The sequence below is a fragment of the Suncus etruscus genome, chromosome 1, assembly GCF_024139225.1.
Source record: "Suncus etruscus isolate mSunEtr1 chromosome 1, mSunEtr1.pri.cur, whole genome shotgun sequence".
NCBI lineage: Eukaryota > Metazoa > Chordata > Mammalia > Eulipotyphla > Soricidae > Suncus > Suncus etruscus.
In genome coordinates, this window is record NC_064848.1 from 207,976,009 (window position 1) to 207,994,243 (window position 18,235).

The 18,235-nt window shown below is 53.1% G+C and overlaps 1 protein-coding gene across 1 annotated transcript in view; it reads left to right on the top strand.

Annotated features, from left to right (window-relative positions):
- Window positions 1-18,235, top strand: part of TBCD (tubulin folding cofactor D) — a 97,398-nt gene that overhangs the window by 49,590 nt on the left and 29,573 nt on the right. Inside the window, exon 14 of the mRNA XM_049768824.1 lies at window positions 17,066-17,222. Within this exon, the coding sequence (XP_049624781.1) occupies window positions 17,066-17,222 (157 nt within the window). The remainder of the gene's footprint in view (window positions 1-17,065; window positions 17,223-18,235) is intronic.

Genomic DNA, 18,235 nt, shown 5'->3' on the forward strand with positions numbered 1-18,235 from the left:
GCTATCTCTCCAGGCCCTGCTGCTGTGTTTCACTGACCCAGTGGCTATGTATGTCTGTGTGGTTTCTGCATATATAGAGGTTGTGTCGGGTATATGTGCCTGTGTAGGGCTGTGTTTGTGGATATTTGGTGAATGCATCTATTATCTCTGTGCCTGGTCTGGGTATGTGGTGTGTGGTATGTTTGGGGGTATCTGGTGTGTTTTGTCTGTGTTGTATGTATTTGGGCTTGTGTGGTATGTAGATATGGTGTGGTATATCTGGTGTGTGTGTCTGAGTGTGTGGTGTATTTGGGCTTGTGTGGTATGTGTGTATCTGGATGACTGGTGGGGTTCTTGTATGTATGTACCTGGTACGGTGTGTCTAGGAGTGAGTGTGGTATGTGTGGGGGGAGTATGGTGCATGTCTGGAAGTGTATGGTATGTGTGTGTATGTCTAGAAGTGTGTCCTGTGTGTGGAAGTGAATGTGTGTGGTGTGTGTATGGTGTATGTATGTCTAGGAATGTGTATATGGTGTCTGTGCCTAGGAGTGGGTTGTGCAGGGTGGCTATGTGTAGGTGGGTGGGTAGTGTGTGTGCGTGTGGCTGTCAGTGCAGTCCTGGGCTAGCAGCAGCTCACTGACATTTCTCTGACCCTCAGCCCCCATTCTGCTGAGCACTTGTCTTTGGGCCCCAAGAGCAGTGGGAGTGGAGCTCTGTCTCTCCGTCGTGGCAGGTACTGGGTGCTGAGTGCTGCTGGCTGACGCGCTATATGAGAAACGGCTTGTGCGTATGCCCAAGACCTTCCTGGCCCTGCCTCGACCCAGCACCTGTGCTTTCCGCTGGTCCTCACGGTAGCTGGAGCCTCTGGGGCTCCTGAAAGGAGAAATGGGCTGATATTTGATGCCCTGAGTGCCTGGAGACGTCTGCTCTTCCTGCCTCTGACAGGTTTGGCCACTCAGCCCTGGGACCCATTCACATCCCTGCACTGCTGTCCTTAGCACGCTGATCCTCTCGCAGTACTGTCTTCTCCTTCTCTGACTGACTCTTTGCCCACAGTGTGGTTCCTCTTGGCGCAGTACTTGGGGGGGGCTATATGTGGTGATAAGGATTGAACCCAGGTCAACTGCATGCAAGGCAAGTGCCTTACCTACTGTACTGTCTCTGCCCCCTGATCCCCAACAATTAAAGAGGAAGTTTATTTATTTTGGCTTTGGGTTACACATGGTGATGCTCAGGATGATTCAGGATGGCTCTACGCACCGGAATCACTCCTGGCAGTGCTTGGGGGACCCTGTGGGATGCTGGGGATCGAAGCCAGGTCTGCCGCTAGGTGCAAGGCAGCCCCTTCCCTATGGTACTATTTCTTCAGCCCATTGGTCGTTTGAGCTGGAAATATAGGTGAGTCAGAAAGTGGACAGTGAACTTCAGTCCTACGTGTGACTCTGCCAGGAGCAGCTGCTGTCCAGGAACCCTGAGCTGGGCGGGCAGCATTGCCCCTCTCTAGCCTGTGGTCAGCCTGGTTGGTGTGAGTGTGTTTGCAGCGAGACTGAGAGGGTGTGCCCTGCACAGTCATCCCCAACCCCAGCCTCCTGTCACCGTCCTTGTTGCTGTCCCTGTCCTCCTGCAGGTGATCCTCCCACACACGGTCTGCTCTTCCCACTGCCTCTTAGTCTCTTGGTCTCACTGTTACTTTCTCCCCTGAGTGTCCCTGCTGTCTGGGATTTCCAGCCTGGGCTGTGGCCTGGGACTGGAGGAACCTTCTTTGTGAGGGGAGGAGAAGCACCTATGGCTCCTGCACTCTGGCTCCATTGGCTCATGTGCCCTGTCTGCACCAAAGGTTGGGGCAGGGGTGTTGGGGCCTGGGAGTGGTGGTGGGACAACACATGACTTCTGGTGCTTTGGCCCCAGGAGTCCATGATGTGGAATAGATGTAGGGCTCCTATGGCTGATACTGAGGTGGATGTGGATAGGTGGGAGGCTTTGTTCTGTGCCATGACCTTTGTCTCAGCACAGTTGGAAACTGGGCCATGGTGTCAGTGTCAGGATGGGGACCGATGAGGACCAGTGTCAGCATGGGGACTGGGCAGCAGGAAGTCAAAAGTCGTGAGGAGTGGGGTTGGTTCCCTATTCCTACAGAGGGAGTCGTCTATGCTGTTGCCCTGACTCTAGTGGCTCATCCTCTTTCCCTGAGCTCCTGCGTGAAGCAGGTTTGTTTATTAGTTTGTGGCATCTTTGGGCCACACCTGGGGTGCTCAGGAGTTACTCTTGGCAGGGACCCTGAGGTGCTGGGAATGGAACCTAGGTTGCCTGCGTTGTGTGCCGGACCACAGCATTTCCCCCTCACCCCTCTTTTTGTCCTGGACATGGACCAAAGGGGCATGGACTGTCAGGGAGCGGAACAGAAAGAACAATGTCCTCCTTCCTCTCATGCCCTTAAAAATAGGCTTGAGGAGGAATTGTGGGCCTGATGGTGCCAGAGGCCGCTGTCCTTAGGGGCAAGGGCTGCCTCCATCAGCTCAGTTGCAGGGTAACACCCAGGGTAACCTCCCAGCTCTGCCAGTGCCCGTCTCTTATTTTTTTTTTTTTTTTTGGTTTTTGGGCCACACCCTGTGATGCTCAGGGGTTACTCCTGGCTATGCTCTCAGAAGTTGCTCCTGGCTTCTTGGGGGACCATATGGGACGCCGGGGGATCGAACCGTGGTCCGTCCTAGGCTAGCGCAGGCACCTTACCTCCAGCGCCACCGCCCGGCCCCATTATTTTTACACACTTGTTTGGAACAGTTATCTGGGTGCTGGCCAGGTCATGGGGATAGCCCATTCCTGTCAGGAAAAGTCTGGGCTAGGCTCCCAGGACTACATTGCTTGTGCTTTCTGTTGGATCGCGAGTTGTCAGACCCCTGAGATTAAGTCTTCATGGTAATGTGGTCCTAAACTCATATGTGAGTGGCCTGTCCTTGCAGTCATCCAGGACAAGAAGCAGGTACTGAAGGTTGTCTGTCCATCCCACCAGTGTCCCTGCACCTCTCCCACTGACCCCCCACTCGAACCCAGAGCTCCAGAGGGTTTGCAGGCAGCTCTGCCAGGCTTTAGCTTGCCTCCAGGCTGTGTAAGTGAATGTGTGCGAGTATGTGAGTGAGTGTGACTGAGCATGTGGGTGTGTGAAAGGGTGTGAGTGAATATATGAGCATATGAGTGAGTGTGACTTTGAGTATGTGGGTGTGAGAGGGTGTGATTGAACGTGACTATGAGTATATACATGTGTGAGAGAGAGAGACAGAGACAGGGAGAGACTGTGTGTGTGTGTGTGTGTGTGTGTGTGTGCGCGCGCGCGCGCAGGGAGAGACTGTGTGTGTGTGTGTGTGTGTGTGTGTGTGTGTGGTGGGTACACTACCTCTTCCCTGTGTGTGCATGTGCCTAGGGGTCCTCCTTGCTCCCCCTTCCTCATACCTGCACTGCTGACAGGAGCCCTCTGGTACCTTTGATCCCGGCAACAGGTCTTATGCCAATCGCTGTCCTTTTGACTGACCAGGTGCCTGAGAGGCAGAAGTCCATGAACTTCCGAGATCACTTGGCAGCTCTGCTCTGGCCTCGCCCCCAAACTCCACAAGCTCTAGCACTAATGGGCCAGTGGGAATTGGACATTGTTCACCCTAGTAAGGGGTGGTTGGGGGCTGCTGAAACCCTGTGGCCAGCAGCTGGGGAATGTGGTTCCTGGACACAGGTTTTTCAATAGGTATTACATGTCTGAGTAAAACAAGTGTCCAGAAATGTACTTTCCTTGCAAGTTTGATTTTCTAAATTCTCCCCTGACATTTCCAAATTAAGTAGCATATTCAACCTCAGTCTAACCCATAAACAGCAATTGAATTTTCTTTGGGGGGTGGCACACCTGAAGATGCTCAGGAGTATTCCTGGCTCTGATCTCAGGAATTATGCCTGGCAGTGTTCGGGGGATCACGTGGGGTGTGTGGATTGAACCCACGTTGGCTGCATGCAGGGCAAATGCCCTCCCCACTGTATCGTCACTGCCTCCAAAGCAATGTAATTTTCTTTTGTTTTTGGATCACATCTGGCAGTGCTCAGGGGTTATTCCTGGCTCTACGCTCAGAAACCGTTCCTGGCAGGCTCGGAGGATCATGTGGGATGCCGGGATTCGAACCACTGACCTTTTGCATGCAAAGCAAACACCTTACCTCCATGTTATCTCTTTGGCCCCAGCAATGTAATTTTTATAATGAACCAAGAGAATATCTAATTTTTGACATGCCAGACACGTCTTTGCTGAATTCTTTTAGGAAATCTTTAGCCAGCTTAACTTAGACTAGTAAGATTTATATCCTTCAAGTTTAGAACTACAACTTACTCGTATAAGATCTCACTTGGTAAAGTATCTGAAATACCTATTTCTTCTGTCTGCTCTGTTGGTAGACTGTTTGCTTTATTGGTCTTAAGTCTTAAGTCCTCTTGGCTCACAGAGTCACTGATATAGAAGCTGCGGCTCAGAGATGATACAGCATGGAGGATACTTGCCTGGCACATGGCTGACCCGGGTCAATCCCTGGCACCACACACGGTCCCTTGAGCTTCTCTAAGAATGACCCCACAGCACTACGAGGTGTGGCCCCAAATCTCACAATTATCAGAGCAAAACAGAAAATGCAAAAAGATGGGTCCAGAGCGATAGCACGGCGATAAGGCATTTGTCTGGTATGTGGCCAACACAGGACACCCTGGTTCGACTCCCGGCATCCCATATGGTCCCCTGAGCCTGCCAGGAGTAACTCCTGAGCGCCACCGGGTGTGACCCCCAAAAAACCAAAACAACAACAACAAAAAAGGCAAAAAGAAGGGAGAAAGGGTAGGTAAAGATCAAAGGCCAGATATAGGTAGGAGATTTTAGTCTGAAACATGAATTTGGGAACCGAGTGACAATACAGCAGAGAGGTCTCTTGCTTTGTGTGTTTGGCTCCTGCCACTCCATAGGGTCCCCTGAGTCCTCCTAGGAGTGATCCCTGAGTGCAGAGCCAGGAGTGAGCCCTGAGCACTGCTGGGTGTAAACCACCCTCAAAACCCATAGATAAATAATAAATCAGTCAGAGGAAATCCTAATGGAACATTTTTTGCACCTCTCCCCAGTGGAAATTTAAATGAAAATTCAGAGATTGAATTAGTGATTAGTAGCAAGGTGAGCTTGTGCCAGAAGTCTGAGATGATAGTACTTAGGGGACTGGAATCCTGGATGGAGTTGGGGTGCTGAGCGAAGGCTGGGACACCCTGGTCTGTTTGTACAGCTGCACAGCCAGGAGTGACTTTGCCATTTTGGGAGGGATATGGGGGCTAGTCTGCCCTGGGAGCCCGGGGCTGCTGCTGGCGGTTCTTGTCACCCAGCAGTGGTCGAGGTCGGCTTTATGTTTCTAAAGCCTGATTTACAGAAAGCACCTGCCAGCCGGTCCTCAGCGTCTGGGCTGAGAAGTCATCTGGGCCACCGAGATGGCCACAGGATCCTGGGGTGGGGTTACAGGAGGATCAGTGGGAAGAGGCTGGGGAAGAGTAGAGAAATGGCTGGCTGGAAGGTGGAGAGACCCTACCCTGGCTCTGAAGAGGCCCCAGTGCTAGCTCTTGCAAGGAGCCCAGCACAGGGCAGGTGTAATGTAACTGGCATTGCTCAGTTCCAGTGACGGGTATATATGGGGGCCCCTGCAGGATTGTTGCAGACAAAGGAGAGATAAACTCTGAAGCTCCGTGTAGCCTCATGCCACCGCTTGGCTGTGAACGTGTGGCTGTTTTCCTGAGCTGGACCGTGTCTGCCTGCAGTGCCCCTTCCACAGTGGGAAGAGGAAGGCCAGCACGTTTGCTTTTAGGAACCATTTCTAACTGTGGTGTATGAGCTATGGAAATCCCCAGAGTTCACTGTTCACTGTTCACCATAGCCCAGGAGCCCCTCATTTGCACTTGCCTGAAAATGGGACACACGCCCTTTCGTACCTGTGTGTCTATGCAGACACAAATGACGGGTCTTTAAAAGTCCAGCCAGGCTGGCAGTTTGCTGTCACTCACCCATGTCTGCTCAATGGCCTCTGGGGCTCTGAGGGGACCCCTGGCTGGGCCTGAGTTCAAGTCAGGTGTGAGCTGGGCTCTCCTGCCCTGTAGGTACCATTTCAGGGCTGGCATCAGGCACCTTTTGGGGAGCCCACAGTCTTCCCCAGTGTTAGTGTGTGCCATGGTCTGCTCTTGCCATGTGCATGTGAGTATGTGAGTGCAGTCATGCTGTCCTGCTCCTGCCATGTGTCAGTGTGATGTTGTCTAGCTCCTATTGTGTGTGTGTGTGCACATGCATGTATAATGCTGTCCTGCTCTTGCTGGGGTGTGTGTGTGTGTGTGTGTCAGTGTGACACTGTCCTACTCCAGACGTGTGTCAGCAAGTGATTCTGCCCTGTGTTGGCCCTGGGGGGGTCATCTGGTTGTATAGCCCCTCAGCATAGTCAGTGGGTGGTCCCTCCCTGACCTCCTGAGGCCTGCTAGGGCGGGGAAGTCCCCTCAAGTTGGGTCGAAGGTGCCGGGTGCAGCTCCACTGGCTCAGCCATTGTGACCCCTAAGCCTTGAAAGTGTGTGATAGGGCCCTATGGCCACCTCTGAGGGCTCCTCTATCTCAGCTTTTAGACAGGGGTCTCAAACTCAATTTACCTGGGGGCCGCAGGAGGCAAAGTCGGGGTGATCCTTGAGTTCAAAGTCAGTGGTAAGCCTTGAACATTGGGGTGTGTGACCCAAGCAACTAAAACAAAACAAAAAATGATTCCTCTAAGGCAGGGCCACAAAATGTTGTGCAGGGGGCCGCAAATGGCCCTCGAGCCTCGAGTTTGAGACCCCTGTTTTAGGACTTCGCTTGCTGCAGACAGCCTAGCCAGCCTAGCCAGCCCCGGGGGCCTGTGGAGGGGGCTGGCCCTGTGCACCCTGACACCTGCCATCTGTGAGCAAGTGGGAGTGCTCACAGTCCTGAGTACCCCCAGGACACTAGTGACACCCCCCCCCCCCGTGCTCAAGAGGGGCCCCGTGTGCTACCTGTTAGGCCGCCCCCAGCAGTGACCCGAGACCTTGTAAGTAGGTGGTGAGATGGGGAGAGAAATCTCCCTCTTACTATCAGCCAGTGCCCTGTGGTGCCTGTCTTCCTATGACCTTGGTGCCCTCAGTTCAGGCAGGACCTTCCCCGTGGCCACTTAGCCAGGACCCCAGGGTGGTGAGTCAGAGGCAGAACTGGTCCCTGACTTCCTGTGCGAGCCTTTAATTCTTCAAATGCTTGTTTTCACTTCTCTCAAGTGTCAGGTTATGCTTGGGCCACTATGTCATCACCTGTGGGTGCTGCAGTCGCCAGCGGCAGGGCCCCCCCCTTTTCCCCTCCTCTGGGGTAGCAGAGTGGGGACTTTGGTTGTCCTGCTGGGGTCAGTTTGCCCTGCAGGTCTCCCCTTAGGCCTGGGCTGGGCTGGGGTGCTGAGGCACATCCCTGCCTCCCTGACAGTGCTCTGGGGGCGCCAGGATCCCTCTGCACGTGTGACCCTGTGTTTGGGGTTGAACCTGCTCCACTCAGGGCTGTCTTGGCAGCTGTTGGTTCTGGTGGTGCTGGTGTCCCTGCTGTTGCTGAGGTGGCAGCTGTCCCTCTGAGCCTTGACCCAGCAGCAGATCTGGGCTCTGGGGAAGAGCTGGCCCAGGGCACCATGGAGGAGGGGTGAGGGAGGGCTGGGGACAGCTTCTCTAGGAAGAGATGCTCTTTCCTGTTCACCCTCAGTGGATAGCAAGCAAGGGGCTATTGGGGGACCCCCCCCCCCCCCCCGGTGTGTTTGAAAGTAGCGGAACCCAGGCCCCCAGCACCTGAACCTGTGCCCTGGACAGACTGCTGGCCGTGTGGGAGGTTGTGAGCAGGGTGCTGGCAGGCACCAGTGGGCATGTCCAGCTCTTTAGGTGACATCTCAAAGCCTGGGTAGCCATGTCCACGGGTGTGTCAGGCCGCTCTCTGGGACCTACCCCCACATTCCAGCCACAAACATGGCTCCCACCTGGGCTGCCCGGCAGAGGGTAGCTGGTCTAGGCTGTTGCTGGAGCCACTGATAGGTCACAACTGTTGGAGACACTTGGCACTGAGGGAGGGAGGAAGGCCATCCCTGGGATGACCCCCATGGTCTCGGGTAGTCTAGAAGGCCAGTCAGGTGTTCTGCCCTTCAGGAGGGAGGCTAAGGCAAAACTGGCCATGCCTACACTTTCTGCATCCGGTGAGGTGACTGCCCAGAGCTCACTGGATCTCCTGTCACTCAGTGTCCAGCCTGGACCTGCTGGGCTTCTTCCCCTCTCTGAGTCAGCCATTCTCATTGGACCCTGGGGTGTGTTGCCTTTGCACAACTTTTCTTGCCCGTGCTCAGGACTGTTGGACTTCCTCAGCCCTTCACCCATAAGATCAGTGTCCAGAGAACAGCTGTTTGGGCCTCAGCTCTGTGCTGTTACCTTCCAGCTGCAGCTGAAGTGTCTGAAGGCAGGGAGGGGGCTTGAGTCTGCAGGATGTGGACCTCTAGGTGTGATCCAGAACAAACAGCCCTTCATGATTTGGGGTTGGGATCTGCCCAGCCTATCCTCAGTTCTGGGTTAGGGTCAGGCTCACTGGTCGCTGCTAGGCTTCCCAAAGAAGCCTCCTCGTCACTCCTGCTGCTGTCTGCTGACCTCCTGGGTGTCGGGCCCCCAGCCAGAACAGTGTCTCCCACCTTCTACCCAGATCATGCCAGCTGCTTCCCCAGACTCGCTCTTGCCCCCTCTACCAGGCCTGAGGAGGGTCTGTGTGCATCTTGTGCCAGGCTGTTCTGGTGCCCCAGCAGCCCCTTTCTGGCCTTAGCAGTTTCTAGGTACCTCTTAGGTCAGGTGAGCAGAGAGATTGTGTCGTGGCTGGGAGAGGTGTCTGGAATCCTTCCCACCAGCATGACTGAGTGTTGGTTTGGTCAAGATTGCCAGAGCAGAAAGAAAAGAAAAGAAAAGAAAAGAAAAGAAAAGAATGCCAGAGCCAGAGCACAATTGGGAGGGCGTTTGCCTTGCAGGCAGCTGATCCAGGTCCTGTGCCTGGCATCCCATATAGTCTCCCAAGCCTGCTAAAAATAATTTCTGAGTGCAGATCCAGGAGTAATTCCTGAGTGTTGCCCCCAAAACACCTCCCTCCCCCCCAATGCAGGTAGGCTTCGTAGTAGAGCTTGGCTTTCTGTACATCTGTTTCATGTCCTCACTGGATTCAGTCTTGAATAGGTTCTTTCAGTATTGATGTCTGTATTTTTATATATATTATGGGATTTGGGGACCATACCTGGTGGTGCTTGGGACTGATCATATATGGTCTCAGGGATCGAACCAGGGTCGGGCATTAACCACTATTCCACCTGGCCTTAACCACTACACCACTTGGTCCCTATTTCTGTCCTCCACGGATGTTTTTACTGGCTGGAGAGATAGTACGGTGGAGTCAAATGCTTGCTTTACATATGGCTGGAGTCAATCCCTGGCACCCTCTAGGTTGCCCTGAAACCCCCAAGTATATTCCTTGAGCACAGAGCCTAGGAGTAAGCCCTGAGCACAGCTTTCGTGTGGTCCCCTTCACCTCCTTCCAAAAGAAATTACTTTGGGGGGGGGTTGGGCCACACCCAGTGGTACTCTGGTATTACTCCTGGCTTGGGAACATATGGGGTGCTGAAATCTAACTCAGTTTGGCCATGTGCAAGGCAAACACTCTCCTCACTGTGCTATTGCTCTAACCCTCCAGAAAAACGTTTTAAAAGTACCCTTTTATTTTGGAGGGTAGATTTGCAGGTAGCTACAAAGAAACGTTCATGGGTCTTGTTGGCCCTCATGTCCCCTTCACAGTGACATCTTCTCCCCTGCAGGTGACAGCCACCACTCAGCTGTTCGTGCACATGTGCTTGCTGGCCACATGGCATCTGTGCGGGTCTCTCTCGTCAGCCCCCTGCTGCCCCTGTGAGTCCACATGCCCTATTCTAGCAGCAGCTTCCGTGGTAGAGCGTTGGCATTGTGTCATTTGAAGATTTTGTCCTCCAGTACAGGGGGGCAGTTGAGGTGTCCTGGTTCCTGGGGTGATGCTTTTTGGTATATGGGTATGGGTGTGTGTGTGTGTATGGTGTAGGCTGTGTGGGAGTATCTCCCTTCTCGGGAGAAGACCCTCAACATGGCCATTACTGAATCAGACGGGAAGTCTGTTGTTCTACATTATTGCTCTTATGGGGCCTCAGCCACGTAGCTAGGAGCCCCTTTCCCCTGTTGCTGTTAATGGAGCAGGTCAGGGAGACCATACAGTGCTTTGCTGTTTGCTGCAGCGTCATTTGTAAGCATCCTTCCACTCTTTGGGGAATAACTTCTTGGAAATGTTTGTGTGAACCAAGATAAAGGGATCCTCTCTAGCAGTGCAGTCTGGGGAGTATCCACGGCGTCCCCCAGATTGTGCCTTGTCCCAGCAGTTTCACCTGAATCCAGCCCCTGGAATAGTGAACAGACAGGTGTCACTGCACTGCTTCCTCTTGTTGCCAGAGGAGTGATGGATGTTGAGCTGATCAGAGGTCTTGCCTATCTGTAGTTGTGAGCTCAGGCTGTATAGATTGAGTGAGGAGGTGTCACAGGTGGCAGGGGAGAGGCTTGGTAGATGCTTAGTGCTTCAGGGCTGTAATCCTGCTGGACTACGGGCCCATGGCCTGACTGAGCAGGTGCCCTCCTTCTCTGTGGCTCCTGTCATGTTTTTAATTTAAAGGAATTGTTTTTGTTTTTGTTTTTGGACTATACCCAGTGGTGCCCGGCTCTGTGCTCAGTCAGGAATCACTTTTGGTAGGCTCGGGACCCCTATGGGATGTCAGGAATTGAACCTGAGTTGGCCGTGTGCAAGGCAAAAGCCTTCCCCGCTGTGCTGTCGCTCCAGCCCCTTTGTGGCTCCTGTTTCACATCACAGTGTTCGAGCCCGATAGTCCCGCAGAGATGGATGAGCCTTGCTCTTGACCACAGCACCATACACGGTTGGCACGTGTTCATGAGATGAGCTTCTGGGCCCATGGAAGTGGGAAGTACATGGCCATATGGCCCCCAGGACAGGATGGCCCCCATCCACTCAGGGTGGGGCCCCTTCCCCGAGGGCTGGCCACCTCACAGCCTGCTCTCCCCTGGGGCTTGAGGCTGCTGCAGAGCAGGCCCTGAGGAAGCCTGAGAGTGGGCCTGTGGGAACCAAAACGCAAATGTCTGGAACCAGTAGCTTTGCCCAGGCCCATCAGTTCCTTCTGCCCCCTAGCAAATTAAACATTGGCTCTTTTGTGAGCAAGTTGAACCACATTTTTGAGGCTATTTTGATGGCTATTTGTGCTGGTAAGTGAAGTGGAAATTCTGCCGCGATAACCAGTGCTTCCCCAGGCTGGGACTGAGTGTGTCCAGGCACAGCTCCAGGTCAGGGGGTGGTCCTGGCCCCTGGAGACCCGAGCTAGTGCCAATCTTCCCTCATTGAGCGAGGCTGCTTCCATGGGCGCTTTCCCAGTGTGTCCTCTGGGCCTCCTGGGCCCTGCCCGGCGTGGATGTCCGTACTGGTGTGCCGAGGGTTAAGTCCTCTCTCACCTGGAGGCTGCCTTTTCCTTAGGCTCTTGGCACTGGCAGGTGACATGCTGTCTAGAGAGAAGGCATTTAAGCTACATTGCTGTGCTCAGGGTTGCCAAAAGGAAGCCCTCTGGGGGATCTCATATACCTGACATGCACTTGCTGTGTGTAATTGGAACCATGAGAAGCTTTTTGTTTAGAGCTAGTGAACAGTTTCCTTATTTTAAACCTGCTCAGTCTGGAGTGCTGCTAGTTTTTGAATTTTGTTTCTTGGATAGTGGCTCTTTCAAGGTGTGTGTGTATCTCAGACACTGCTGCCCCCTTGCGTGATACCCCCCTTCCTCCTCCCATAATGGCTCTTGTGCCATGCTGGGTCACTCTGGTCACTATCAGCCTCTGGGTCCCGGGATGTCAGAACTGGGCATCCGGCTGCCCTTTGAGGCGGGGCCCAGCCGATGATTGCTCCTCACTGGAACTCTCATGGCTTCCTGAGGGACTTTCAGATTCCCTTGAAGAAGTGGCTCTGGACACTCGCTCCTCTTCTCCTGGTTCTGCTTTCTGCAAACCTGTTTGCTCCTGGAGGCCCCGGCACTGCTCTGCTCAACTCTGGCCTCTTGGGCTGGGGAACTTGGGAATGTGACATGCTGTGTCTAATGGCCAGTGTGGAGGGGCCATGGAGACCTGGGCACGGCGAGGCTGGACAGATGGTGGTGCCCCCTTTTCTGATGGTCATCACTGTCAGACCCTTCCGTGCTACTCCGCAGGACCTGTCCTCGCCCCCAGCTACCCACCAGGTGCCAGGGTGGGCTGTGGGGCAGATGCCTGTCGAGGGAGTTCAACACCATGTGTTCTTTGCCCATGGCTGGGGCCTGAGTCCGTGCTGGTGAGTTGCTCTCGATGGCCTCGAGCACTATTTGCCTGAGGCATGGGGAGCTGGCGACTGTCACTGCGTCTGCTTAGCTGCTGCTTCTGTCCAGTGGACTGATAAATTGGGACTCAGCAGGGAGCAGCTCATTTCCCTGCGGCTACAGCATCTCTGACCGACCTTCCCCAGCAGGGCACTGAGTGGGGGGTGTTTGGGCTCCCACAGTGAGCCCAGGTTGTGGGCATCTCCTCGAGGTGCCTTAACCTATTAGTCCTGATGTCTGTGAGCCATGCTTGACTGACTGACTGTCTTGTGGCACAGGCCACACAGGCCGACAGCAGGGAGCTGAGAGGAATTGCAGGGAAATTGGCAAACAGCTGAGGTCTGTCAACAGTGCAGACTCGAGGTCAAGTGGAGGAGCCACTTATGCGACAGCAGCACTGGTGGGCAGTCGCCTTGGCTGCTAACCTCTGCTGGGTTGCTCTTTTCCACAGGCCACGAGGCCCATGGGCCAGCTCTGGATAGGGAGAGCACCCACCTGGGGTGGGGGAAGCAAGTGTTCGACCAGGAGGAGGAGATGCTGAGAATTGTCAGAAGTGTTACGTCTGCAGCCCTGTTGGCAATGCACCGTAAACCACAGTGCAGACCTTTATATGTAGGGGCCGGAGCCATAGCACAGTGGGGAGGGGAGGAGAAGGGTGTTTGCCTCACACTCAGCTGACCCAGGTTCGATCCAAGGTACCCCATTGGGTCCCCTGAGCCTGCAAGGAGCAAGCCCTGAGTGCCGCTGGGTGTGGCGTAAAACACACAAAAGATTAATAATCACACACATATAAAAGCACATCTATAGAAGCAGACTGGTGGGAGGGGGATGAGTGGGAGGCCTTGGAGGGAACTAGATGCTGATGAAGGGATCGGAGTGGATACTTGTGTGCCTGAAACCCAATCATGAATAATTTTATCATTTTATGGTGACTATAAAAAAAAAAGAAAACAAAAGTGAAGGTCTTGGGACTGCATTGTGAAGTGAGTCAACGCCTTTCCCTTCCCTTCCTTCCGATGGTTCATGGGCTCAACCCTGTGGCTGCTGAGCTCTGCTCTGACTCAGTTGCTTGCCTGCTCCTGGCACAGTGCTCTCCAGTGTGACGCTCAGTTACAGCAATGGAGCCGCACTGGGCTGTCCGTGAGGCTGCAGAAGGTCAGATGCACAGAGGTCAGATGCATATGTGCCTGGCGGATGCCCCTGGCCCCCTGAGCCACTTCCCAGCAGCTGTTTATGGGGAACAAGCCCTTCTTTGTCTGTGAAGAGGTCGGGAGATGAGTGCATGGTGGTCTGGACCTGCCATTTTCCCGGGGTGTGTTCCTGGACGGTGATTTCTGAGGTGGTGACCCCAGTGAGCATCTCTGATTCATTTCTCTTCACACCCTTGTGTGTTCCTTCACTCTCCCTCATGTCACTGTCATCATGTGAGACCATGTGGAGGCCACTGGGAGTCCCCAGGACCCCTACCTGGAGATGGGGCCTCGGCCTGATGGAGGACGGGGACTACCGTTCCATCCTCTGCCCCCTCGAGGGCGAACCTATGGCGCTTGTGCCAGCAGTGGCATGCGAAGGCCTTGCAGCTGGCACTCGGGAAGGGGTCCGCAATTAAGATATGCAGCGCGGCGGGAGGTGAGTGTGCCGGTGTCTGCTTTGCAGCTCACCTGGCAACAGGGCCAGACTGGCCATTGGGAGAACCAAGCATTGTGCGGCACTCGGCCTCAAAAAGGTCAGCCGTCACTGCTCTACCCTCATGTATGGGAACGCATGCAAGGTTGCTTAAGATGCCGTTTTAATTGCTAGTCGAAACTTTCATCTGCATTTTTCTTGTTAAAGCTTATTTTTTTGAAGGGGTGTTTGGGCCACATCTGGCAGCATTCAGGAGTTACTCCTGGCTCTGCACTCAAAAATTGCTCCTGGTGGCTTACAGGACCATATGGGATGCTGGGGATTGAATCAGGGTCCATTCGAGTCAGCTGCATGCAAGGCAAATGCCTACTACTGTGCTATTTATTGCTCTGGCCCCTAAAGCTATTTTTTTTTTTTTTTTAGAGAGGGGACTTTGGGCCACACTTGGCAGCACTCAGGGGTTACTTATAGCTCTGCTCAGAAATGATTCCTGCCAAGCTCAGGGGACCAAATGGGATATCAGGGATTGAACCCAGTTTTGGCCACATGCAAGGCAAACAATACCTGCTGTGCTATTGATCCAGCCTCTTTATTTTTATTTTTATTTTTATTTATTTACTTTTTTGGGTCATACTTGGCAGCGCTCAGGGGTTACTCCTGGCTCTATGCTCAGAAATCGCTCCTGGCAGGCTCAGAAGACCATATGGGATACTGGGACTCGAACCACTGTCCTTGGGCATGCAAGGCAAACTCCCCACCTCCATACTATCTCTCTGGCCCCTGATCCAGCCTCTTTAAAGCTTTTTTTTTTTTTTTTTGCCACACCCAGTGATGCTTGGGTTACTCCTGTCTATGAGTTCAGAAATCACTCCTGGGCCCGGAGAGATAGCACAGCGGCGTTTGCCTTGCAGGCAGCCGATCCAGGATCAAAAGGTGGTTGGTTCGAATCCCGGTGTCCCATAGGGTCCCCCGTACCTGCCAGGAGCTATTTCTGAGCAGACAGCCAGGAGTAACCCCTGAGCACCGCCGGGTGTGGCCCAAAAACCAAAAAAAAAAAACAAAAACAAAAACAAAACAGAAATCACTCCTGGCTTGGGGGACCATATGGGACGCTAGGAGATTGAACCGCAATCGTTCTAGGCTAGTGTGTGCAAGGCAGATGCCTTACTGCTTGTGCCACTGCCCTGCCCTCCCAAAGCTATTTTTTTTTTTTTTTTTTGGTTTTTGGGCCACACCCGGTAACGCTCAGGGGTTACTCCTGGCTATGCGCTCAGAAGTCGCTCCTGGCTTGGGGGACCATATGGGACACCGGGGGATCGAACCGCGGTCCATTCAAGGCTAGCGCAGGCAAGGCAGGCACCTTACCTTTAGCGCCACCGCCCGGCCCCCCAAAGCTATTTTTAAGAGGCCTTGGAAGTTGACTTATTTGGAAATTATCTTAATTTTAAAGTTTCATGCATGTGCAAATGTAATGTATGTTTGTAAGTTTGTATGTATGTATGTATGTATGTATGTATGTATGTATGTATGTATGTATGTATGTATGTATAATTTTTTTGGACAACACCCAGCAGTGCTCAGGGGTTACTCCTGGGTCTGTGTTCAGAAATAACTCTTAGAAAAAAAAAAAAGAAGAACTCCTGTCAGGCTCGAGGTCCCTCTGAGATGCCAGGGATCAAACCTGAGTCGTTTGCATATAAGGCAAATGCCCTACCTGTCATGTGGTCCCTGTAATATATATTTGCTCTGGACCCTGTATTATAATTATATCTTTTCTTTTCTTTTCTTTTCTTTTCTTTTCTTTTCTTTTCTTTTCTTTTCTTTTCTTTTCTTTTCTTTTCTTTTCTTTTCTTTTCTTTTCTTTTGGTTTTTGGGCCACACCCGGTAATGCTCAGGGGTTACTCCTGGCTATGTGCTCAGAAGTTGTTCCTGGCTTGGGGGACCATATGGGACACCGGGGGATCGAACCGCGGTCCGTCCAAGGCTAGTGCAGGCAAGGCAGGAACCTTACCTTTAGCGCCACCGCCCGGCCCCTTCTTTTCTTTTCTTTTCTTTTCTTTTCTTTTCTTTTCTTTTCTTTTCTTTTCTTTTCTTTTCTTTTCTTTTCTTTTCTTTTCTTTTCTTTTCTTTTCTTTTCTTTTCTTTTCTTTTCTTTTTTTCTTTTCTTTTCCTCCCCCTCCCCTCCCCTTTTCTTTTCTTTTCTCTTCTTGATTTTTGGGCCACACTCGGTGGCGCTCAGGGGTTACTCCTGGCTATGCGTTCAGAAATCACTCCTGGCTCGGGGGACCATATGGGATGCCAGGGATTAAACCCAGGTCCATCCTGGGTCAGCCATGTGTATGGCAAATGCCTTAACACTGCACTATTGTTCCAGCCCCATATTTTTCTTTTTTTTTTTTTTTTTTTTTTTAATTTTGTTCTGGGGTCACACATTGTGGTACTTAGTGACTGTTTGTCTTGGTGCTTAGGAGTCAGTCTTTTTATTTTTATTTATTTATTTATTTATTTATTTATTTATTTATTTATTTTTTGCCACACCCTGTGGCTCTCAGGGGTTACTTCTGGCTCTGTGCTCAGAAATCTCTCTTGGCAGGCTCAGGGACCATATGGGATGCTGGGGATCAAACCTGGGTTCGTCCTACTGCTGTGCTATATCTCTCCAGCCCCAGGAGTCAATCTTGATGGCGCTCTGGGGACCATGTAGCAATGGAAATCAAGCCAGGCTTCCCACATATAAGCCTGAGCTCCGCATCTGATGTGTCTCTGAGGCGGCCTTTCTGTCGAAGAAGCCCATTCTTTGGATCCAGCATGGCAGTGCCTCTCCAGCACTCCTCATGTGCTCGTCTCCTGGATCCTGGGCAGGGTTGAATGGGCTCTTGCTGGACTGAGAGGGGAGCCCAGTTCCTTCCGTGGTGCCCCTCAGGCCACACTCACCTTTGTCTCTGCAGTGGTGGCCGTGATCCTCAGGGCACTGACCTACGACGAGAAGCGGGGCTCCTGCAGTGTGGGTGCCAATGTCCGTGATGCTGCCTGCTACGTGTGCTGGGCTTTCGCACGTGCCTACGAGCCGCAGGAGCTGAAGCCCTTTGTGGCCTCCATTTCCAGGTGAGCCATCCTGGGGCCTGACTCTTTGGGGCCAGGAGCCCATGGGTTACGGTGGGGGGCCCTGGGGAGCCTCCTTCAGGGCAGCATGCTGGTCTGGGGGCCGCAAGGAACTGGTCCTTGTCTGGCCTGATGTGGGCTCTGTGTGACCTGGGGTCCCTTGGTCCCTCCACTGCTGCGGCTCTGATGGTACTGTTGGCTGTGGCGATTCAGGCCCAGGCATGGGGCCTGTGGGACCCTGCACTGCTCAGAGGGTGGCCCTGGGGTGGAGTCTCCTCTTCCAGAACCTGTTGCTGGTGCCTTTTGTCAGGAGATGAGATGAGTTTCCTGGAGAGTATTAGTGGGGCTGTCGGGCTGTGTGACTATGTAAGGCTCCACGTACTGTAATCCCACCCTGGGAAAATCGGGTCTGGAGCAGGAATCCTTGCAGGAAATAATCCAAACAGAGCCAAGGAGAGTGAAACATGTGGTTTGGGAGCTCTCCACCTTGCGAGTAGAGTAGGGTAGGGGGGAGAGGGGGCCAGAGAGAAAGAGATGGAGAGACCCACCAAAACCACAGTTTTTATTAAGTACCAGAATCCACAGCTAGCCTGGGGAAAGAGGTGAGTGGCTGACAAAAGGCTTCTCTCTCAAGCCAGTCCTATCTAGGTAGCCTTAGATGTCAAGAGAGGGGGAGGGACAAGAAATCAGCTTTGCTTTGGATAAAAACAGGCTGTAACCCAGCAAGGCTGTACTAGTGAAATCGGGGACAAGATGGTACTGGGACCCTCAGCAGAACCTGCAGACCCCTGAGGCACTCTTGTCTTGGCCCTGAGCAAATTTCCACACTGACCTGGAGACAAGGAGGGTCCTGTGAAGGAGCAGGGGCTGGCCTCCGTGGGGGAGGCCCTTTCTGGGGGGTGGGTTTCAGAAGGTGGCCTGGTGTTAATACCACCTCAGCCCTGCCTCATCCTTCAGAGGGAGAGTCCCATCTCTGTCCCACTGTGGAGAACCCCGAGCTCCTCAGACAGAGGGTC